Genomic DNA, 24,884 nt, shown 5'->3' with positions numbered 1-24,884 from the left:
TTTTCTTGCAGTCTCTGAATCTCTGCCGGTACATCTCGGGGGTGAGGCCATACCGGACAAGCAGGGTGTCCTTCATGTGGTCATAGGAGGACATTACGTCGTCGGCCAGCTCCAGCAGGGTGTCTCTTCCTTCGCTGACGAATCTCCCCCATAAGCCGGCACCCCAGTCTGTTCGCGGAATGCGGTGCGCGGTCATGGCAACTTCGTACGCCTTGAACCATTGCTGGATATCGTCATTCTTGTAGTACTCCTTGACGATATCCTTCGGGATGTGGACCTTTGGGTCGGCAGGAGGTGAGGGGTTCCGGGTTACCGTGGCGCCAGCTTCTTCGAGTTTGGCTTTGATTTCGAGTTCTTTGAGGCCACGCTCGTGTTTTCTTCCAATTCTCTTTGCCGCCGCCTCTCTTCCAGATCTCCCTCTAATCGCAGTTGTTCAAGGGCCATTTTCTTTTCTGCTAATTGGAGTTCTCCGTCCAGCCGGAGTCGGGCGAGCTCTAGTTTATGGAGCCGACTCCTCTCTCGCTCCCGGGCATCTTCATGGGAGAGGCCCGGGTCCCTGTTGGCGGTTCTTTCCTCTATGGGGGCTATGACGGTACTCACGGGTACTTCTCGGACAATGTCATCGTTCATTTGGGGTGGGGTCTCTCTGGTCTCCACCCAGGTTTGCAGCGCTTCTTTGAAATCGTCCTTTGTGCTTAGTCCAGTGGTAGCGATACCCAAGTCTTTGCAAAATTGTTTAAGTTCTTTATGGGTATACTCCTCTAACAGGTCTTTCTGGAACTCTGCGGTCGTTCCGGCTTCCTTAGTAGTCATCGTGGCTGTGGGTCTCTGTCAGTAGTGACGTGTTACTCGCTGTACGATTTGCGTGGGCTCGGATCCCGTCGCTTGCCACCAATGTTGGAAAGGCGACCCCAGGGGAGACAGAAGGTGTCTGACTGTCCGCCCCGAGGCCCACCTCTCTGTATGGAATAGGCCGAGCACCGTAGGGAGGCCTCCTTGGCGAGGCTCCTCTCCTACAATCGTAACAGCAGAGCAAACACACTACTTACAGATAGACACTACACAGGAAGGATGTTCACAAGAATCTTTATATAAGTACTCAAAGCAAGTTCTTGGCAGGGTAGTGGCAAGGATCGAGGGATCCGTAATGTCGTGGTCTTGGTGGAAAGGGGGTAGCAGGACAGTCTTGGCACCCACTGGTGCGTGGATAGTTCAAGGGTTCAGGCCGCGACAGCGTCAGCAGGGCCTCGAAGATAGTTCAGCTGGGTCAGGCCGCGACAGCGTCCGCAGGGCCTCGAAGGTGGTTTAGCTTGGTCAGGCCGCGACAGCGTCAGCAGGGCCTCGAAGGTAGTTCAGTTTGGGTAGGCCGCGACAGCGTCAGCAGGGCCTCGAAGGTGGTTCAGCTTGGACAGGCCGCGACAGCGTCAGCAGGGCCTCGAAGGTGGTTCAGCTTGGACAGGCCGCGACAGCGTCAGCAGGGCCTCGAAGGTGGTTCAGCTTGGTCAGGCCGCGACAGCGTCAGCAGGGCCTCGAAGATAGTTCCAGGTGCAAGAGTTAGGATCAGGATCAGCCGCGACGAGGTCAGCAGGGCTTCGACTCCAGATACAACCGCCCTCTTGATCCGGGGCTGGCCCAGATATAGGACTCGAGGGCTTTGATGTCCGGACCCTCGCGCCCGGGGGTCAGAGGGGGCCGGGATGAAGGTGTCCAGACACCCAGCAGGGGGGCGGAGCCAGCGCCCAGGGAGCCTGGAGAGCGATCGATACCAGGCGTCCGGGGCGGTGGAAGGCCCATCGAGACTCCCCTCCTCCGGGATCTGGTCGAGTGGTCACTTTACCACCTAGGAGGATCCTGGTGCCTCAATGTCTGGGCTTTGCTGGGGCCGGCCCCGGGACGGCTGCGGCCACGTGTTCGGGCGTGAGGGTCCCAAGATGGAGTCGGGCCGGAAGGGGTGGCCTGGTCAGGGTGCCAGGCTGGCAGCGTGGGCGAGCAGGTTCCGCCGGGGTACCAGGGAGGGGGAGAGCTGTAGGTGGCCGGGGAGGCTGCCCACGCCGATGGTTCGTGAAGATGCGTGTCAGGGGGGTCGAGAGTAGATAAATGGAGGGCCGATGTCGTCCTGGGCCCTCCATGCGGCCGGGGTCGGGCCACGCCACGAGGCCGTGTCCAACACAATCTTTTAAAAAAATGGCTATTCCTCCTCCCTTTCGCCCCTGTCTGTCGCATTTTAGCAATTTGTAGAGAGCCAGATTTATTGCTGTCCAGCCAAGTTTCAGTAATAAAAGTGAAGTCTGGGTTTTTTTCAGCTAAGATGTCCCAGATCTCTAGACAGTGTATGGGCAATGGTCTGAAGTTCAAATAAATACAGTTTAGTAAAAGCCCAATCGAGTTACCTGTATTTTGTAAGTGCTGTTCAGTCGCTGCCCAGCTACCCCACTTGCACTTAAGGTATGTGAATGGGCCCTCACTGCCCCCTGGGGCCCTCTAAACACAGAGTGCCTCATTGTGTGTTTGGGCCTTACCTTGATCGAGGAGCGCCTCCCTAGAGTAACAGTTATAGCTACTAGAATTTGGCAGAAAAATGGCAGGGTTCCTGGCCCCTGGTCCAGATCGGGCATGATCGGGCGCAGACGGGCTTGCCTTTGGTGCACCAGCGGCACACAAGCGGTGCAGCCGCAACGCGGCCCCGCTTTTGAATCCCCCGTCATCACCATCTAGATCGCAGACCCTACCACAGCGCTACTTCCAGTAGCGTTGTGCTCTGGTCACAGTCTCTCGACCTCCTACCCTCCCTGTATCAGTATCCAGGAGAGTGTGGATCACCTATGGGAACGTAGAAGAAGAGGGAGTAAGGGATGAGAGAGAGAGAGCAAGACTCTTGTTTCTAGCAGGATGGTTGCTAGAAGACATGGGCTGGAATATTTGATGTACAGGATGGCACAGTGTTGCACAGGCCTACTATGACTAACTGTCAAAAAGAAAAAACAAGCGACAGTGAGTATCTTAGTAATGGTACAGAACTCAATAATAGGTAAGAATATTGTCAGAAGCGTGAACAGCTTACCTGGTCTGTGAGGCACTATCCCTGTATATAGCCCCCGGGCAAACCAGGAAACACGCCCAAGAAAATGAAATGCAGACCTTTCTTCCACAAAGAAGAGTCCTTATGTAGCAAGACAAAAAAAGTCAAGCCTATTTGCAGGATAAGTCAGGAGTCGATGAAAAAGTATAGCCGAGTCGAAAACCAGTAATCAGTCCAAGACAAAAGCAAATAAATGCAGGCAGGAGGTAGGAGGAAAACCGAGGGAACTGATAAATAGGAAAAACAACATAGGGGAGAAAACAGAAATACAGGTGCAAAATAAAGCTTCAAGCCAAAGAATCTAAACAACTGAAGTTGCCAGACACCGTCTTCAGCATTCACGGGAAACGGCTTTTACAACGAAGCCGTTTCCACGAAATCTTTAACCACGCATGCAGTACAACGCATGCGTGGTTACAACTAATGCCTTTACCACGCATGCCTTTACTACGATGTTTGTAGTAAAGGCATATGTGGTAAAAGTAAAAAAAAAAATGGGGGGCTTGGGGGGGTCTCCCCCCCAAATAAAACAACTCACCATAATTCACGTCGGCATCAGAGTCGAGAGAGAAGAGAAATCGGTAAAAAAAATGCCGTTTTCTCTTCACGACGTATGACGTCACCACGCAAATAGTCGGTGAAAGGTTTATGCGTGCTAAACGAATTCCGTTGTAACGCATGCGTGGTAAAGGCATGCGTTGCAACGGAATTCGTTGTAACATCATATATTCAGCATTCACAAGCTCCTTAAGTGCTCTGACCTGGAAGTCAAGTCCAGGACTTCAGGTGGCTGGGACAGTGTCTATTGGACCCCGCCCAAGAAGTTGTTGTCCTCCATGTCTGTAGTCTCCACTGCCCCGTTCTCCATCTCCTCCAAGTGGTATGCTTCCTGACTCTCTTATGTGGTGTCGTATGTCAAAATCTGAATGTTCTTGCCATATGCTGTCCCTGCATCACTCTGGCTCTTTAAAAGTTGTTGTGTGATACATTTTGAACTAGAACCCATTCTTGTGTTTTTCTTGGATCCTTTCCTTATGCGTTTCTACATCTGGCTTGTAAATCTGATTGGTTCCACTTCTCTACTCATACTTAGAATTCACAATAATGTCTAGATATTATTATTTGCATATAGTAAGGGCATTAGGCAATAGTAAAGGAGTTTAGATAGAGGAGTTGACCTAACAGCTAGGACTGCCAACTTCGAATCTGGGGAACTGGGATCGAGTCTCGGCAATGACACTGAACATCTGGTGATTCTGGGCAAATACCTTAATCTCCCCATGCCTAACAAAAATGAATGTGTCCTCATGCAATGCAACTGGTGCTATGTAAAGAGCTCTCATACCCGATTCGGGTCACATTCGCGCTATATAAAACGCTGTTAAAAAAAAAAAAATGAGCAGCAGACTTTGCCTGACCTTGCCCCACTGACTTTGACAAATAGTTTCCCCGAACACAGCTCACCACACTGGAACAAGAGCAGCTTGTGCAGATCCTGTATCAGAAGTAGATCTTAGAAGGAAAGAATAACAAAAAGGAAAGAGTTATTTCTTTCTTAGAAGAACCCTCACTCACCAACCTAGTTGGTTACATGCTTCATCATCGGGTTCCCACCCGAGCAACAGAATGCCACTCGGGTGTGCTACGACGGGAAACATCCTTTACAACGCAGTGTCTACACCGTGGGGCCTTTACGACGCAGCCATCACAACGCAAGTCATTACTACGACTTGCGCTGGATGGCGCTCTTACTCAAGGAATAGTTTAATTTTCTATTCCAACACCTTCCCTACTGTCACGTGGGCTGGAGTTGGAATAGAAAATTAAAATAATCCACAATCCAGTGCCCTCCAAAGCAAGTCGTTGTAACGACTTGCGTTGTAATAACTGCCTTGTAATGGTAGAGTGGTGTAAACACCGCGTCATAATGACGTACATCCACTACGACGCCTGATTACAGCGGAGCAGGTTTTTTGGTGACAAAAGTGCAGGTGCGTGAATGGAGAAAGTGAATACAATTGTCTTTATTGTTCCTTAAATTTTATTTTAAATCCTCGGGATTCCATGCGGATGGCTCCTAGGTAGACGGCGGGCAGTTCGGTTTGATGACGGTTTGACAATAACCGACGCCCCCCCACGGTTTCTATGGAGCCAGACTGATTTTAGTCTATTATATACTGCACCTTTCACAGAAGGCTGAAAGGCGTAACGTAAGTATGTGGTATGTTATACGTGTGACTCAGAGACGGGTGCACCTTAGCAAGTCCATACCCCTCGTGTCACTAATGTGGTCCTGAAGAAAGCCTAGCATTGTCATAAGAAGGCTGAAACATGTAGACCGTGTCTTGTTTCACTAATTTCACTGTCCAGATGCCCTAGGTCAATTTAACCTACTCAGGCATCCCATTCTGTTTTTAATCTTGTCTTATTGCTCCAATTTATAAAATTTAGGGAACAATAAAGACATTTTTATTCAGTTCTCCATTCACGCACCTGCACTTTTTTCACCAAAAAACCTGCTCCGCTGTAATCAGGCGTCGAAGCACACCCGAGTGGCATTCAGCTGCTCGGGTGGGAACCCGATGATGAAGCATGTCACCAACTAGGTTGGTGAGTGAGTGTTCTTCTAAGAAAGGAATAACTCTTTCCTTTTTTTGATTCTTTCCTTCTATGTTTTTCGTATCTCTTTGATCCCTTGTTATGGGGTAACTCCCTCATGTGATTATTGGTAACCAGTGTACTCCTCCATGTCCGTGATGGAGAACCCTGTCCACCAAACTTTACGTTCTCCCTTAAACTTGGACTTTCAGTGCTTATCAAGCTGTCCCGCTGGTAAACCTGCAACCTCAAACAATCTCAGGCGAGTAGCTATTTGCAAATCAGCAATAGTGACAGCAGGGCCCAATGGAGTGAAGAGTCCTCTGCACACCAACATTGGATGGCTTTTATTATCCCACCGTAGAAGGGTGGAAGATCCATGCTTGCATCATGGCCCACAATACCTTTGCTACTGCTTTTGTAGTATCTGTTGAGAAAATGCACATTCCCCCACAGGGTAGTACAGGGACATATTTATTTTACAACCTGGAAGAACGTAGCCTTTATTGGTATAATTCTGTTGCCAACATATAAATCATAATAATAACAATAATGATAGAAACAAATAATTTCATGTATACAGTGCTCGCAATACTGAAGATAACAGGTGCTTGTTTTATTACCCTTGATGTGATGAAATGCTTTTATTAGAAGGTGTGACCTACAGTTTGCAAAGCGGTCAAAAGGTTGAGCAATTACTCACGGAGCTATCGCCAGAATCCTGTGAGTACACTAATAATAAGATGTTCTAACCGTCAAGAAAGGTATTTCTACTGCAATAAGGCAGTCTGCCAGGGAAGCTGGAAAGCTGCAGTCAGTCCCAAAATAGTATCCGCGACGTGTTGCAAATTTAAATAAAGTGTTTGATTTATGCACGAAACACAACATAATGCTTGAAACAACAGGAAGTGCCTAGTAATTATGTTTTTTTACCGAGCTTCTATCAATCTCTGGTGTTCTTTCCACCATACTTGTCGATGTTGTTTTATCAGCATTAGTTCTTTGGTAATCTTTGCTGCGTGTTCTGTTTTCTTCACCTGAAAAAAAAAATCATATTTCAAAAGTCAGCTTAATTAGAAAACATTAGTGCCCTGTAGCTGTAGTTCACTCTTTTTCAAATTTTTGAACGTGTGTCTATAGACTGAAAGTTTTAACTAAGCCGTGGTTTTATTTCTTGTTTATTGGGCTCTTCAGATCAGTTGGGTCTCACCACAGAAGACAGAAAGTGAACATGAGATGTCAAAGTGATTAAGGTCGAGTGTTCTCACACACCAGATCAACAAAAGAATAGGTTTTCAGAGAAACACAATAACTTACTGATCATAGCACATACTAGGCAAGCAGTTAATAACTTGTAATGATATTGGGCTATAGTGGGAGGGAAGCCAGAGAGGCAGGCACCAAGATGGATGCACCAACAACTTTTTACTGACTCTTAAAATGGGTTTAGAGGGGCGTAGCCAAGATGGCGAGTGGGTAAAACGTGTTTCAAATCCTCTCCCCGCTCCAAAGCGCCCAAATCCGACACATCCCTGCGAAGTGCAGCCCCTAAAGGCTCAGGAATAAGAGGGGACACACCTCCGGCCCGGGAGTGCTCTTGAATAAGATGAAAGTGGGGCCGGAGGCTGGAGAGCGGACAACTCCGCGCTTGGCGCGGAAGCGGCGCGAAAGGAGAAAATGGCGGCCTACACCAACTAGACGAGAGGCGGCTGAGAGCGGCGCTTAGCAGACGGGTCCAGAAGAACCACAGGCCTCCAGAGTGCAGTAAAGCACCTGACCGGAACAGTTAGCTAAGGTGAGGGACTAGCCGTGTGGGCCCCGTGCAGAGCCCAGTGCTAACGAGAGATGGACGAGCGCCTGGCTGGGAGAGGGTGGGCGAGGCCTAGTGGGCCGCGTGGAGTCCTGGTGTGAGGTGGCGGAGGCAGAGCCAAGAGAAGTGGACCCGCATCAGATTGCGGCTCTAAGGCAGATAATTGTCTGGTGCAGGGGGCCCAACGCTGTGCAGAAAGGAGGCACCCATTGCGAGAAGAGAAGAGTCCCAATCGGCAAGCGGCCTGGCGGGCGACACGGGGCTTGAGCAAGCAGAGTAGGAGGCGGATTCAGGAGCTCTGGAGGACCTGACCGGCCTGGAAGGGCATCGGCCAGACGCACCGGCTGCCGCTCCTGGGCCTGGAGGCAGGAGGGCAGGCTGGAACAGAGGAGTGCATAGGCAGATCGGCAAGAGCGGCAAACTGGGAAGAATCTTAAGGTCAGGGATTGAGGTTGCGGCATTGGCGGCTTGTGAGGCCTGCCCAGGCCCTATGTGGAGCAGCGACCCTCTAGGGGCAAATCTTGGGAGCGCTGGAGCGGCCTGAGTGCCTCACCGGGATCAGCAACACACGAGGTCCAAAGGAGGGGCCTTTGAGTCCGAGCAAGCACCGCTCCACAGGGGTTCCATCAGCAGAGCCCAATTGTCAGCAGGCGCCGGACGACGCGAGCGGCCGTCCCTGAAGACAGGGCCTGAGAAACTCTCCTTTTGACTGCAGAGCAAAAGGGGCCCGATACAGAGGGGGTGGGGACCCACATGCCAAAAGACAAGGAGGGACGCTACGGACAACACAGGTCTGGCCCGGAATAAATGCACACCGTTCACCGCAAATCACGAACTACGCTGCATCCTCAGTCTGGGCATTGGTGGCTGTTCTTAGCCATGAGTAGGGACGTCTAGGGCAGAGAGGGACGGCCGGGAAGCAGTGCTCCATTGTCCGCGTCCTCCCTGGTGCAGCGATTGGCTTGGAAGCGGCAATTGGAAAGGGAGCGATCCAGCCCTAGCTGCGGCCACCGGGCCCAGCACACGTGCCAAACCCTGAGAGGACACCAGCTCTCACCCCACACGAACCATACCAGGTGTCAGGATACCCATAGTTCTGGCCCTGAAAGTGGGCGCCACCTTGCAGAACCCCCCGGGGAGGGGGCCATCCCGAGCATCATGCCAACTCTAAGGAACCAATAATACAGCGCCTCAGTGCAGAACACAGCGGGCCAAGGGGGCATACAATACCTGGAGCAGAGCTTGCGAACGGAAAGCCATTATACAGCCTATTACCTACACTGCCAACATGTCATCGATGCGGGGGAAGAAAGACAGAACATTGAAGGACATGCTAACTAAACCCCCATAAACTAGGGAGCGAGATGAACAGGCTGCGCACGCAAACCAGCTTCACCTTGAGTCGGAAAGTGTGGAGGCTCCGATCACCCTGTCCTTTCTGGAGACATTGTTCAACACCCTACACAATGACTTCCACACACTGAAGAGCGAAGATGCGGGGGAGATGAAAGAGATCCGTCGAGACATGGATGCGATCGTAGAGAGGGTGGCCGCCATTGAAGACCAAGACCAGGCCAGGGAGGAAGAGGTAACACAACTCCAACAGGAGGTGCTACGCTTGAGGGAACAACACATAGACCTCCAGGCACACACAGAGGATCTCAAAACCCGCACCCGGCGGAATAACATTTGAGTGAGGGGAGTTCCATCGGACTCAGAGGGGTCGGACATCGCCCATTACCTACAGGAACTGTTTCGCTATATCCTCGGAGCCACGCTGGACTTGGATATTCGCATAGACAGGGCCCACCGAGTGGGGTTAAGAAGAAGGGCCCCGGCGCCGCCGCCAGACATCCTAGTATTCTTGCTTGACTATCCCCTCAAGGAACGCATTCTTAGGGAGGCCAGGGCGAAGCAACCAATTACATACCAGGGCCATTCTCTCGCCCCCTATCAGGACTTAGCAGCCATTACGCTACAAAAGAGGCGGGAGTTTAAAGAGGTGACCTCACATCTTTGGGACAAAGGAGTGGGTGACTCCTGGGGTCATCCATTCTGGTTAATCTTCAAGTGGGACGGCAAGCTATACCAGATACAATCACTACAGGGGGCCTTATTAGGTCTGCCAGCCCATAGCCTCGAAGAGCGGTCAGGTCCGGACCGGAGAGCTGCACGAGAGCGATGGCAGAGAGTGGGAAGGAGTGGGAGCGACAAGCAGTGCTGGAGACGGTCCTCAAAGACACGGCATCCCGAGATAGCTCCTGAGTCCCGAAGGGTCTGCTGCAAGCAAGTGTATTATGCAAAACCGGGGAGGGTGCTGGGAGCATGGAGTCTAGGGGTCATGTCCTTGTTCTTTCTTTTTTCCAGGAGCATGCGATCGAGACCTGCGGAAGGGGGTGGGGGGAACTGGTGTGCTACGAAAGGGAATCCAGCTGAATAAGTGACTGCCAGGGCAGCTCCGGGACGAGGGGGCCGAGGGCGCAAGTCTGACAGGGGGGTGGGAAAGTCCGACACCATTGCCATCCACTTGCAATCATATCCCATGACACAACCTCCACTACACATTCTCACTCTAAGGGGGTTATTAGGATGACGGCGGACTTAGTCCGCCCGCCATCCTATCGGGACTCGGGACCGCCCACCATAAGGGTTCCGTGGGTGGTATTAGGATGCGGCCGCCACAGTGGCGGCCGCATCCTGCATTTATAACATTGTGGCGGGCGGTGCTCTCTGCACCGCCCGCCACAATGCCATAAATGCATGTATGCATTTGCATACACAATGCGGCAGGCACCGCGCGGTGCCTACCGCATTGTATATGCAAATGTGGTACCCCCCGTGTGCACCCCCCACCCCTCCCTCACCTTGGGGGCCCGCAGTGGGCCCCCAAAGTGAAGACCGCATGCCTTTCCGTGGCGGCATTGCCGCCACGGAAAGGCATTGAAAAATGTCCATCATAATATGGCTGGCGGTGTCTGATAGACACCGCCACCATATTATTCCTTTTCCGCCCCGGCCGCAAGGTGACCGGGGCGGAAAAGCGGCGGATGGTCTTTCCGTCCGCCGAGGTCCCCCCGCCATACTAATATGGCAGGGGGGAAAAGAGTGTGGATGTCAGGCGGCTTGCCCCCGCCAGGCTGGCGGTGGCTACCGCCAGCCTGGTGGGGGCAATCCACCCGAAATCATAGTGGGCCCCTAAATGTGAAGGGCCTGAATAACCCCAACAAGCGGAAATCTATTTTGTCCTACTTAGAGCACTCTGGAGCGGATGTATGCCTTTTTCAGGAGACTCACCTCCTATCCAAGGACTGGCACCGGATGTGGTCCAGGGCATTCCCCCAACATTTCTTTTCTTCAACACAAGACAAAAAGGCAGGGGTGGAAATCCTAGTGGCTCGGCGTTTTGCTGGGAAAGTAGGGGACAAGGTGGCGGAAGTTAAGGGGCGCTTTATAGCCTATAAACTCTGGTTGGGGGTTTGCCAACGGTGGTGGGGTCCATTTATGCCCCCAACTTAGGGCAAGAGAAGTTCCTGAAAGCAGCCCTCTCTGCGGTCTGAGTGCGCAAGAGCGGTGGATAATTGTTGGGGGGGGACTTACATTTAGCAATGGATATGACGGGAGGGGCGGGAATGGCTTCAGAAAAGAGGACTGATAGATCTGTGGCGGGCAGCTCATCCTCACACCATTCAAATATCTTTCTATTCACACGCTCACGGCACATACTCTAGGCTTGACCATTTGTTGGGCATGCAGGAATTCGGCACCCCGGTGAGGGACGTCGACATCACACTGGTGGCAGTCTCAGACCATGATGCGTTGACGGTGACATTGTGGGTACCCCAACCACATAGGAAATTCAGGGTTTGGAGATTCGAAAGGGCATGTTGCATAAAGCGGTGACACAGGAACAGATCCTCAAATGTGTCACAGACTGCTTAGACCTGAGCGATTCTTCCAACGTCTCCCTGGCTACACTATAGGGGGCCCTTAAGGCAGTGGTGAGGGGGAAGTTGATCACAATCTCTGCGGCTGAAAACAGGGACTGCAGCACCGAGAGAACAGATCACAGCACAAGTAATCGAATTGGAGAGGGTACACAGTAGGGCTTTGGCCCAATTAGCGGGACTCGACTTGATCAGGGCTGAATATGCAGCGCTCAGACTCAAGCACTCCTACTACATAGGAGGAGATAAGATGGGGCGCAGGCTGGTGAGAAAACTGAGAGCCTGCACCCTGCAGGTGAAGGTTCAATCCCTCAGATTGAGCTCAGGGGAGACAGTGGAAGGTGATGAGGAGATAGCGAAGGTCTTTCAAACAGTCTATGCTGAGCTTTATTGCAAGGACACCCTCCCCCACTCCAAACTCCCGCATCGACACCTACCTCCAGGACGTACGCATAACAGCTCTAGAGCAGGGGAGCACCGAAATGTTGGAGTCATCCATACGGGTGGAGGAAGTGATAGGGGCAAACTCGCCTCAAGCTATTGAAATCACCGGGACCCGACAGCTTTTCTGTCGGATTCTATAAATCCTTCTGCCACGTGCTGGCTCCACTATTGACAAGGCTCTTTAATTCCTTAACTGGCCTGGGAGCGATCACTTCGGAGATGCTAGAAGTGTCCATAGTAGTACTGCCCAAACCCCAGGAAAGACAAATCCATATGCGGCTCCTATCGCCCGGTGTCACTACTCAATGTAGATCTGAAACTGTTCACAGGGATGTTGGCGGCTAGATTGGGCCCCCTCATGCCGGGCATCATCGAACCTAATCAGTCCGGCTTTATTCACAATAGACAGAGTAGTGACAATACCAAACACATTCTACATTTAGTGAACAAAGCCCATCGTACCGACATGGATGGTCGATGCCGAGAAGGCGTTTGACCGAGTAGATTGGTCTTTCTTAGACAAGACCATGATTCACTTTGACCTGGGGGACATGTTCAGGGCCTAGGTATCGAGCTGCAACAGCAAGCCCATGGCGACTATCAGGGTGAATGGGATATCATCTAGCCCCTTTGAGATTCAGAGAGGAACCAGCCAGGGGTGTCCACTGACGCCTCTCTTCTTTGCCCTCTATGTTGAGCCGCTCGCTCAGAAGGTACGAGACCAGCCGACTTACTGGGCTTTCCATTCAGCGGGGAGAGACACGCAATCAGTCTCTATGCAGATGACATCATCGCTTCCCTCGAAACGCCAGCACACTCTGTACCGGCATTCTTGCGGGAACTGGAGGCCTTTGGTCAGGTCTCGGGTTTCCAGGTCAAAGTCGAGAAGTCTATGATTCTTTGGTTGAACCAGAAAGGGAACATTCTGGCTGTGGGTAGAGCCCCCTATGCAGGGATACAGACAATGTCATCTATCCCATACTTGGGAGTTGAATTGGCACCATCTGTGCCACAGACGGTCAAGCTCAACTATTCCAAATGAACAACTCAGATCCTCAAGAAACTACAACACTGGAAACACCATCAGCTATCACTCCTGGGGCGGGTAGCGGCAATTAAAATGTCCATCCTTCCCAAAGCACTATGGGCCAGATGTAGGTGGCCCAATACCGGTCGGTAACAGCCGAAATTACCGAATTTCGGCCGTTACCGACCGGTATTGGGCATTTAAGATGTAGGGGCCACATTTCGGATTCAGTAATTTACCGAATTGGTAATTTAAGGAATCGGTAAATTACTGAATTCTTAAAATACCGATTCGGTAAATTACTGAATACGAAATGTAGGGAGCACTCAAGTGAGTGCTTTTTACATTTAAGGATTCGTAATTTACCACCAACTACAAGTTGGTGGTAAATATCGAAAACCTTAGAAAAAGCAATTATTTTGCTTTTCCAACAGTGCGATGTGGCAGACATACATGCCCTTAGGGCATGTATGTGTGCCACATGTGCACCCAAGCACTATTCAGGGGTGCAACAGGGAGTCAATGTGACACCCTGCCACCCTTGAAAATGTACTCCCTATTACCGATTCGGTATTTACCGAATCGGTAACACTGAATGGCTTCCCATTCATTCCTATGGGCCTCCAGGACCATAGGAATGAATGGGAATTATCGAATCGGTAAATACCGATTTTTAATTACCGAATCTTACCGATTCGGTAATTTTTACCGAAAAATTATCTACATCCCATTTACCTATTCTTAAATACCGAATCGGTCAAATTCGGTATTTAAGAATAGGTAAATTGAGATTACCTACATCTGGCCCTATATCTCTTTCAGACAATACCAATTGGGCCCTCACCAAGTACTCTTCAGAAATTGCAACAAGCAATACAACAGTTCGTTTGGGCAGGGGCAAGGCCCAGGATGCGGAAAGAGTTGGGCTATCTATGACCCAATGAAGGTGGGTTGGCGATACCAAACATTCTGGACTATTTCCGAGCAACACAGTCACGATATCTCGTAGAATGAAGCCGATCAGAATCCGAGAAGAGGTGGTTGTTCCAGGATAGGGCGTTGGCCAAACTTTCTCTTTGAAAGTCCCTTTCCTCAAGGAAGCAGATAGGCCTCCAAATCTAAAGGGCTCACCCATTACACACACAATTCTCAGGGTCTGGGATGGGGTGGCCGTTAAGCGGGGATTGACATCTTTTCCCTCTCCTATGACTCCTCTACTGGACAACAAAGACTTTTCTCCGGGAATGGACAGAAGGGCGTTTGCGGGTTGGCGGGAGACGGGGTGCAGAGCGGCAGGACAATTCTTTGACATAGACAAGATCATTTCCTTCTCGTATTTATGGTCGGACTACGGCCTTCGGGAAACAGAGAGGTTTCATTACCTGCAGCTTCGTCACTGGCTCCTGCACGCGGAGGTGCGGCCAAAGGTGAGCAGGAAGCTGACAAAGTACGAACGTTGGCTCCTAGCCAAGAATACGACAAAAAGATGATCTCTGAATTGTATGACATGTTGCGCCCCCCAGCTCCCGCGTCTAGCACCGCTAGTCAGAAAAGATGGGTGAAGGACTTGGGAAGGGATCTTTCCGTATAAGAATGGAATGACACCTACTACCGAGCCAATCGCGTGCAACACTGCCAGTAGGGAGACTGCAGTCAAGATAGCCGCGTACTGGTACCTGACTTTGGTTTGCCTCAATAGGGGAACCCAGACCGTAGCCCGATTTGCTGGAGGGGATGTGGGGAGGACGGCACGCTGGTTCACCTGTTGTGGGAGTGCAAGGAACTATCTGACTATTGGACGATGATCCTCGACGAGATAGACCAACAATTCGAGACGCAAATCCCACGGTTCCCAGCCTATCTAGTGGTTGGTCTGACAGTCCCTCTGACATACCCACTATGATCTAGATGAGGGAAGCAAATGGGGTTGGTTTTGGGAGCAGCACTCCAAATCATCTTATCTCACTGGGGGACGCAGACACGGCTGACACATATAGGGTGGCTACAAAAATTATGGCATACTTTAGGAATGGAAAGGATACAGGCCTCTCTCACTAATACCAGGGTGAAATTTAACGACCTATGGCAACCAATAGTCTCTCTGCTTTCCCCTGAAATGAACGAGATTACATGTCCAAGATACCTTAGCCTCCTCTGACTCACGGGCCCAGATACACCAACTTTGGCATCATGATTTACACCCATTCTCCTGCCAGATACAGTGTTCTAAGTGAGCTAGGTCTCAAGCACACCAGTTCGGGGGAAGGGTGGGGCAGGGGGAGGGGACTGTTTTCTTTTTCTTGAGTGTTCTTCTTCCTTTTCTTCTTTTTTTATACATTGCTGTATAAATACGAATTTACATAATTCCAGGCTACGCAGAGACTCTATGGACTACCTCAGAGCTATCAAGGGGAGCCAGGTGGCATGGCACACAGACTCAGTGCAAACTTATGGGTCATTATGCCCACTAAGGGGCTGTAAAATTGAGGCTTTGTATGATTTTCTGGAAATGTATGCTAGTCTCTTACCGCAGAATGTCAATAAAAACAAAGTTAAACCTAAAATGGGCTTAGAAATTGATAAAGAATATCTATTTTGAAGGGGCATTATCCCCATCCCTCCATTGTCTTCCTTCTTAACATGTGATGCCCTCTGCCTCCCCCTCACACCCAGCCCCAGCCTACAAAAAACACTCCTGCCCCGCACCCACCACCTCTTGTTCTTTATTGTCCCCCTAGATGAGACTTACCTTTGGAATTCCTCTCTGTGGCGGTGCCGGGGAGTCTTTGGGTCTTTGATATCAGCCTCTGCGGACCTGCAAGCGGCGATCCTCCAGTGGTGCTGTTGCTTCATGAGTCGCCTCGTTCTGGAGGGGCGGGGCGCTGGCGTGTGGACGCCGTAACGGAGTCCGGCGTTCCTTGTGCAGATTGGGCTGCGTTTCCAGGTCACCATCACGGTGCAGCCGGATTGACTGGAACAGGAGCATCCTGGAGATCTGGTAGGACGGGTTGGTTCTCTTTTTTTTTATGTATTTCGCCCAATTTTCTTTTTTTTTTACTGATTGGATGGGGGATTTGTGGCTTGGCCTCATTGGTTTAATGCTGGGTTTCCCTACAGCTCTTTCTGGGCTGCTGTGTTGGTGGGGATTATTCTGCTGCCATGTGTCACAAGAGGATGTTTACGAGCAACAACGTGGTGTCCTCCTTCTCCTCATCGGATGGGTCTCCAGTGTCCCTGAAGAGGCCTCGGGTGCAAGGCTATGATGGGGGTGATGTGGCTCTCATGTTCAGGGAGGTGGTTCAGGGCATGATTGAGGCAGCCGTTTCCAAAGCCCTTCAGGCTCATCCTTTACCTGTTGGTCTTTCCCGGCCTTGGACAGTGTATCCCAGAGTTGAGTTGTCCCCTTTGGATGCAGAGGGGCCTTCTACCTCCTCTGGCGGAAAATATGTTTCCAGAGAAGAGATGTGGGATGTTTTAGCTCATGTACGGGACAACTTAGGGTTTCCTCCTTTACAGCATAGTGAGGGTGGAGGGACCCTTTTTCCACAGTATTTAAAGCCCTCCCGGTTGGGCATGCCTTTTCACGGCCCAGTTCGAGAGATGGTGATGAGGGAAGAGAGGTGGACAAGGTTCAGGTCCCTCGCTTATTCCAGAAGCTATACTTATTGGAGGAGGATGACCCCTTGCCCCACACTGTGCGGTTGGACACAATTCTGGCTACTCTGATCGGTAAGACTGCCATTCAGCTGGAGGATTGTACTCTGACTGATGCCACGGACAAGAAAGGGGACTCAGGCCTTTGTGGCTGAGAACATGGCTTTGAGGGCAAGCCTATTTTCTGCTTATTCTGCTGCTCAATACTTGGTGCAGGGTTTTGACATGTTGGCCATGGCGGTGCAGGAGGGTTTGGAGTGTTCTGAGTTCCTGGCTGCCATGGAACAGCAGGCTAAGCTGCTGGCAGACTAAGCTCCTGATATTGTTCGTGCTTTGGCTATGTCCACTGGGGCCTTGGTGGCCGCCCGGCGTTTCTTATGGCTCAGGCAGTGGAAAGCGGATCCTGGGGAGAAAGAAGCATTGCTGAAATTTTCCTTTGAGGGTCAGGCTCTCTTTGGGGATCAGTTACCGGCCATGAATTCTAAGGCCTTCAAGGAGTGGCAGCATTCCTTGCCTTATAAAGGTGGTACTTCGTCTTCTGGTAAAGCTTGGAATAGGTCCTCCAGGTCATCCCTGAAAAGTAAGTCCCGTCAGTCTTTCCGGAGGAGAAGATTCCAGCCTCGATTTTCTCCCAAGCGTGCTGCCCCTACTCCTAAGGGATCTGCCAAGAAGGGCCCTTGACAATCACAGTCGGGGAAGGATCTATACCTGTAGGAGGCAGATTCAGGCATTTCCTTTTGGTCTGGCGTCTGGATGTTTCGGATCGCTGGGTCTTGAACACTGCGGAACATGGTTATGAGATCGGTTTTTGGCAGGTTCCCCCTGTAACAGGTGTTCGGGTGACTCCTGTTCCGACCGCCAGTCCGCGAAGGGTGGCACTGTTGGAAGGGGTCAGGAATTTGCTAGCCAAATGGGCCATTTACAGGATGTCGGTGTCGGAGGTCAGCACAGGGGTGTACTCCATTTTCTTAGTATAGAAGGTCTCAGGAGGTTTTTGGCCCGAACTGGATCTAAAGTGGGACAAATCCTGGGTTTGAGCTGTACACTTCCAAATATTAACCATTCAAGCAATTATTCCACTGGTCCGGCTGTGAGACTTTTTGACCTCCTTGGATCTTGAGGACGCTTATCTTCATGTTCCTGTCACAGCCTCTTTGCAGCGATTCCTGAGCTTTGCGTTAGGAGATGCTCATTTCTGTTTTGTGTTCTCCCCTAATGCCTCAAGTTCTCACCAAGGTTCTTTACGAAGGTCCTGGCTATCCTTCATGTGGAAGGGGTGTTCATTCATCCCTATTTGGATGATCTTTTGCTTCATGCAGTGGAGGAGTCTCTGTGGCTCGCTCAGGTTGAAAGGGTTTTGAAGGTTCTTTAGGGACATGGGTTTTTTGTGAACTGGGAAAAATCTTCTTTGACCCCTCTCAGGACATGGTCTTCATTGGGGCTTGTTTTCAGACTCTGGAGCACTGTGTTACTTTGTCCGAAAGGCTTCTGGTTTCCTTACAGGCCCTGGTTCTGGCCTTGATGTCCCAGGAGGCTCCTCCGGTGGTAGAGTGGTTGAGGGTGCAGGGACATTTGGCTTATGTGTTGTTTCTTGTACCCTTGACCCAGTTTCACATTCTTCACCAGGCCAACTGGATTCTGGAGGGGTGGTCTCCAGGGGCCCAGAATCTATTGACTCCACTGCAGATGACGGACCGGGTCCAGGAGGACCTCTCCTGGTAGCTTTGGCAGCATCATCTTCTGTCCGGGATCTCGTCGTTGCCCCCTGCTCCATTGGTAGTGACTTCAGATGCCAGCCCGTCTGATTGGGGGGCTTGGCTAGGGTCGGAGCAGGTTCAGGGGTGCTGGTCTCTGCAGTACTCCTGGATGTCGTCAAGGTGGAGGGAGTTACGACCAATTTGGCTCGCTCTGCTCCATTTTCAGGATTCTCTGCGGGGTCAGATGGTGGTGGTTCAGCCGGACAATCTGGTGGCAAAGTCCCATGTCAACAAACAGGCGGGGGGCCAGGTCCAGATCCTTGAACTTGGTGGCCAGAGACATTTTCCTGTGGGCTCCAGACTGCTCTATACATTCGGGGGGTAGAGAATGTTTGTATCGATCTGTTGAGCAGGGACAGTCCATCATCCAAGGATTTCTCCCTTCTTCCCAGTTTGTTAATGGAGTTGGTGGTTCATTGGGGCCTCCCGGTGGTGGACTTGTTTGTGGTCCATTGGAATGTCAAAGTGGATTCGTTTTGTTCTCTGGGTCGGTGTCCCCTGACATGGGAAGTCTGTGCTTGACCTGTCCTTGGCCTCATGGCTGTCTTTATGCTTTACCTCCGTTTCAGCTGGTCTGGGCCTTTCTGGTTTGGGTGAGGAGGGAACGGACGCAGGTGGTATTGATTGTTACCAGGGTGCCTTGTGCAAATTGGTTTCCTCTCCTAGGCCTGTTGAGTTGCAACCTGGAGTGGATCCTTCCTGTGGTCCCGTCTCTGTTGATTTTTACAGCTCTTCTCCTAGGCATGTTAAGGAAGTTGCACTTGATGGCATGGCGGTTGAACGGCACGGCTTAGCTGGTTTGGAGGTCCCTGAACATTTGGCTGTGAGGTTACAGGCTTCTCGTAGATCCTCTACGCTTCTCCCTTATACTAGGCATTGGAGAGCTTTTTCAGCCTGGTGTGCTCCTAAGGAGGTTGATCCTACTGTGGCTGACCTCTTTTTGGCTATGCAGTTCCTGCAGGATGGGGCCCTAGTTGGGGTTGTCAGTTGCTTCACTGTGGGTGCAGTGGGCATCCATTCAGGCATATAGGGGCTCCTGGCACAATTTGCAGGATGACGGTTACTGATGCCTCTATTTTTTCAGGGTCTTATAAACCTTTTTCCTCCAGCTGTTCGTTCCTTTCCCTGTTGGAATTTGCAGTTGGTCTTGGATGTTCTTTCAGGTCCTCCTTTTGAGCCCCTCAAGGGGCTGGAGTTGCAGCTTTTGACTTTCAAGGCTTGTTTCTTGGTCGCCATCACTTTGACTAGAAGGTTGGGTGAGTTGGGGGCCTTGTACTGTAAGTATTCATTCCGCAAGATCTTTTCGAACTGGGTGATGCTGGTACCGGGTGCGTCCTTTATCCCTAATGTTAATTCTGCTTTTCATCTCAGTCAGGAGGTGATTTTGGCTGAGTTTTGTCCTGATCCTTCCTCAGCTGAGGGCTGTCGTTTCCACAGTTTGGATGTGCGGTGGCCTTTGTTGTGGCATTTGCATGTGGTGGAATCTTTCCGGAAGGGGGACGCTTTGTTTGCAAACTGTGGTCCAGCTAAGAAGGGTCAGAAACCATCCACGGCTACTTTGAGTAATTGGATTCGGTTTATGTTCCTTTTGGCTTACGAGGTGAAAGGGGTTGATCCTCATTCAGGGGGCATTCTAAAAGGGGTATGGTGACTACTCTGGCTGTTTTGGAGGGTACCTCTGTAGTGGAAATCTGTAGGGAAGACTTGGTCTTCCCCTTCCACTTTTGTCCGCCATTATCGGATTGCTGGTCTGAAACATTTGGATAATGTCCTGGCCACAGAGGAGTCTTGTCCTCTATGAAGGAATAGGGTGTTTTGTATGGTGATTTGTTCACGTTAATAAAATGGGGTTCTTCTTCACTCAGTTCTCCGTCTCTGTTTTTGCTTGCTATTCCTCATGTGTTAAGAAGGAAGGCGAGAGAGGGATGGGAGGTAATGCATCCATTACTTTCTTATAATGACATTACTCCTAGTCCTACTCCCTCACCTTCCTTATAGGACTCTCCCACCCTCCCGGTGCGGTCTAACTGAGTTCTAGGCTTGGCTTGTTTACGTACAAGAGGTGGTGGGGCAGGGTGTGTTTTTTCATGGGCTGGGGGGTGGGTATTGGGGAGGCGGAGGGCCTCACGTGTTAAGAAGGAAGGCAAGGGAGTATGACTAGGAGCAATGCCATTATAAGTAAGTAATGGACGCATGCTGTAGGCATCCCTTCCAAACAGTGATTCTTATCCACATGTATCAATGGTTAAGTACTGAAATAGCGGTCGTAAACCATTGAAACGTTACCGACCACAACGCTGAGGTGGTAATCCACTCGTAACAAAATAAGATTTTCTTTTTAAACACAATACTGTTTTTTTTAAGTAAAATGGGTAGCATTATTTTTATAAGTGTTGACTTTATTAAAATGCGATCACAGACATGGTGATCTGCTGACCCCAGCAGGCCACCATCCATATGATGGCATCTCATTGTAGTGAGTCACAATTTGGGACCTACTTCACACCAATCAGATTACACAGATACCAACCTGAAATACAAGCTTTGTGTACAAGATGTAACTATACACAAGCATATGCTGTGGTCACTGGGGGAGGTGTATTGTCTGTAATAGAGTCCAAGGAGGTCTGTGCCTGGTGCAAACAATTAAAGGTGATTTGCAGGGCAGACCAGGGTAGTCCACCTAATATATATTACGATCTAAGGTAAACACGACTTTTCCCAACATCTGATCACACAAAACCTGAACCCTCAGTATTGTAAACATATCTTCCCCACTTGAATGGTACGGTGCTTGAAAGAGTTTCCACTTTTGAATACTTAGGGGTCACCCTAAATGACCAGATGGAATGGGGGACGCATATGGCCAAGGCCAACATGAAGCTGGCCCAAGCCTCGGGAGGTATTCTAAATGTTTTTATTGAGGGTTCATCTAAAACCCTGGGTCCGCCTGTGGAAATTCATAAAGCGCAGGGGAGGGGTGGAGCTCTATATGGGGTAGAGCTATGGGGCCACGCTAGTGCCTCCCCATTGTTAATTACTGAGAACAGCTTTATTAGGCGCCTACTGAGACTCCCACAGAGCACACCTTTGATCCCGTTACGCTTAGATTTGGGTTTGGATCCAATACAGGAGGTTATCGCTAATCACCCACTACTCTATTGGAGGAGACTTTGGTAAATACCTGAGCTACTAAGCTACAGAGAGGACCTTAGAGACCTACTGTCCATAAGGGCTGTGGGAACAATTCCCTGGTTAAAGCATGTTAAACAGCTTAGTCATGCACTAGAGAAGGGAGATCTGTGGCTCACCCCAGGACACACTTCCGCCCTGACCTCCAGGAGGAAGTTGGCCAAAGATCTCAAACAATATCGAATGGATCAGATAGCTTCAAACCCATCTTTGAGCAAGTTGACCAGTTGCTTTCTGGAGGTCAAGGACATTTATTACCCTGAGAAATTCTTGGATGATATCCAGCCCCCACTGGCGAAGAAACTATATGTCCAATTTAATTTAGACATGGAGCACTCCCATGAGGGCAGTGTCAAACAAGTGGTCAACGGCTCTTCATGCACCTAGCTTATGCCCTGGGTGTGGAAATGCTGAAGAGACGGATATGCACGTTCTGCTCTTCTGTCCTTTCTACACTAAGGCTAGAGCCAAATGGATCATCCAATTATGTAAGTCTATGGGTCCCAGGGATTATAGGGAAGTATTTAGACTATTGAAATATGATACTACCCCCTTGATTGTGTTTGCGACCTCCAGATACTTGTTCTCTGTGTGGTGTATCAGAGGAGCCAAAATTAAAAATGCCACAACCTTGCTAGCACTCCTCTGCAACTCATCAAGATTGTTAATTTTAAAGTTTTATCTTATTGTATAAGGAGATTTGTGTATTTGTGACCACACTGAAATGATGCCTAAAGGTATGTTTTTAGCTAAATCATGTATTTTGCTTTCACGGTTTTTAACCGATAATAAAGCTTTTTTGACTGACTGACTGAAAAAACTAAAGCATGGTGTATGACTTTGGCCTGCAGTGAATAACATGGCTATGGATCCCGTCAGTACAGGTTATGGCAAAAAACACAAGAAGGCAAGGTATATAAGGAAATACTAGATGTTATAGCCACCCATAATACTATCCCTGGAATATTATTGCTGTGAAAAGTACACATAACCATCCCCTACTTGGAGTAAAAGGGTGGTGGAAGGAATGTCAGAGGGACAAGAGGAGGGGAGCATAGTAGAGTATATCAAAAGAGAATTAATGCAAAATGCAAAACCCAAAAGCCTAATGTGGTAACTCTGACACGACTACATGCCTGACCAGAGAAAGGGTCAGTGTTAGGTTTATAAATATAGAGGCTGAGGGAAGTAAGATAATGTCTCTCAGTGGTACAAAACTACATTTCAGTGGCAGAAATAATTTTGAAAGAGGAAACAGTAGCATTAACTGCATAACATTATTCGTCCTAAGCAGGGATCAGGCAGCACTGGAAAGCCTTCTACAGTCTTAGCCTTTGAAGATTTCGGAATATGGAAACCTTTCACAGAATATGGAAAAAAGATGTACAAGGGTAGCATAGTACTAGATAATTCACAATATTCCTCTTTTTGTCTGAGACTGGTATATTTAATGTTACTACACTTTGCACAGTCACTTTAGTAAGGATTGAGTCCTTCATCCATGAAGAATGGGACAAGAAGTGATCAAATCTCAGTCTCAGTAGTATCAGAGTATATGCGAACTAGAAAAGGAAGCAGAAGAGAAAGCAAACTTTTCCCACCACCCTCGCCAGATTTCCATAGCACTCAGCCGTTTAGCTCACAGATTGTGTATGCCCATTGATGCTTTTTGCACATTTGTCTTCGTGCATGTTTCAAAACGTAAGAATTAGAGTGCCAATTTGCATGTGATATGTCTTTATGTTTCCTGATAAAGTATGATGATCCATGAAGGTTATGTAAAGTTCTTGTTTCTCAATTAAAAGAAAGAAATTGCAAACAGCCTATTAGATCTTGATACCAGAACTCACCGCCACATCAATTCAGCTGAACATTACTAAACACCTCCGAAGTGATCACGCAACCTTAAATCGAGACAAGGAAGTTAAAGAGCAACTAGATTAACTCTCTTAGCTGCTACACAGCAGATACCGCGGAGCCGATGTGGCAAGGAAAATAAGCATTATAGTCACTAATGACCTCGTGCTTCATTCTTGGAAATTGACATGTCTTAATTCAAAGCTGAGTAATTGGGACTGAACCATCTGTGACACACTGCGATGCATGCAGCTTCCAAGAAATCGGACACATCCACCCACTCTCTTCCCTGTGTTGTACTAGATATTACATTCCAGATGCACAGAATAAGAAAGAACCCCCAGGGTGTCTTCTGGTATTGCGTTGCTCTGTATGCTCAGGTCAAGTAATGATTACGGACCTGACAGTATGCATCTTACGTTCCTCTTGCTTGGTCACTTCTAATTCACATGTTAAAAACAATATAAAATATAACAGATGCTTACATATGTCTCATTAAACTGACTCTAGCATATGTAGCAAAACTCTATGATGAGGCCGGAGAATGTGGCTAGAAATGTGAACTCCATCCTAATACATCAGTCAACATGTTTCGGCCAGTCCTTAAAACTGATAGGGGTCAATTGCCTTTGTCAGAACTATGCAATCCCTAATTAGAATCCCCTACCCCAAGCTGAAAAAATGGTGATTGTCGTAGGACAGACAAATAAACATATAACATGCAATGGATACTAGCTTTCCTTTTATTCTGTTATTTTAAGTTTCACATAACTTGCTGCATCACATTTTCCCTGCTTTCTTCATCTCCTTTCATATCTAAGCCTTTGTGTATGTTCTACAATGTCCTCCTCCATATCCTATATTTTTCTATATCTCCTTAACTGTTTTCCTTTTTAAAAAATCATTTTTTTTCCACTTTGTTAAATTATATCAATTCTTAGAATTAGTACTATTTTTGTAAGACGTTTTTTATTTGCAATTTTTACACTGGGATTCAAAGCCAAGTATAGTATATGTTTTTTCACAAAACAACTCCTGACTTCTGAGGAATCCACAAAGACACAGAGGCCGCCCGGTTGACGGCAACCACACTACCTAGGCTAGTCATGCAGACTGTTTAGTACTAGTATTGCCCACCTCAAATGGGCAGCTGCCACATGACCACAAATAGATACATAAAGAAGGTAGATGAGAGGCAATACACAATATCAGCAAAATACAAGGTACACAAAGTAATGTTCATTCCAACAGTCGGTTTTCTTGTATGTTCTTTATTTAACACAAGCTCTGTGTACAGCTGTAAAGACAGCCAACATGTTTCACCCTGGCAAGGGCTTCTTCAGGACAAGAAATGGGACTTCTGTCCTCCTTCCGTAGCTATACTTGCCGAACGGAGGTCTAGATCGAATACACACACCAACTAGATCAAGTACTTTGAGGGATTACACTCCCGCTGCTTAGGATACTACATATTTTACAACTTTGCAGACGATATATGGGCACCCTTTACCGGCCCAAAGGC

General features: G+C 49.1%; 1 protein-coding gene across 1 annotated transcript in view; it reads right to left on the bottom strand.

The window, feature by feature from the left end:
- CCDC148 (coiled-coil domain containing 148) overlaps nucleotides 1-24,884 on the bottom strand; it is a 1,212,845-nt gene that overhangs the window by 821,719 nt on the left and 366,242 nt on the right. The window contains exon 4 of the mRNA XM_078681707.1: nucleotides 6,611-6,714. Within this exon, the coding sequence (XP_078537833.1) occupies nucleotides 6,611-6,714 (104 nt within the window). The remainder of the gene's footprint in view (nucleotides 1-6,610; nucleotides 6,715-24,884) is intronic.

This window comes from Lissotriton helveticus, chromosome 3_1 (genome assembly GCF_964261635.1).
Source record: "Lissotriton helveticus chromosome 3_1, aLisHel1.1, whole genome shotgun sequence".
Lineage (NCBI taxonomy): Eukaryota > Metazoa > Chordata > Amphibia > Caudata > Salamandridae > Lissotriton > Lissotriton helveticus.
This window is presented reverse-complemented; position numbering and strand designations above follow the sequence as displayed.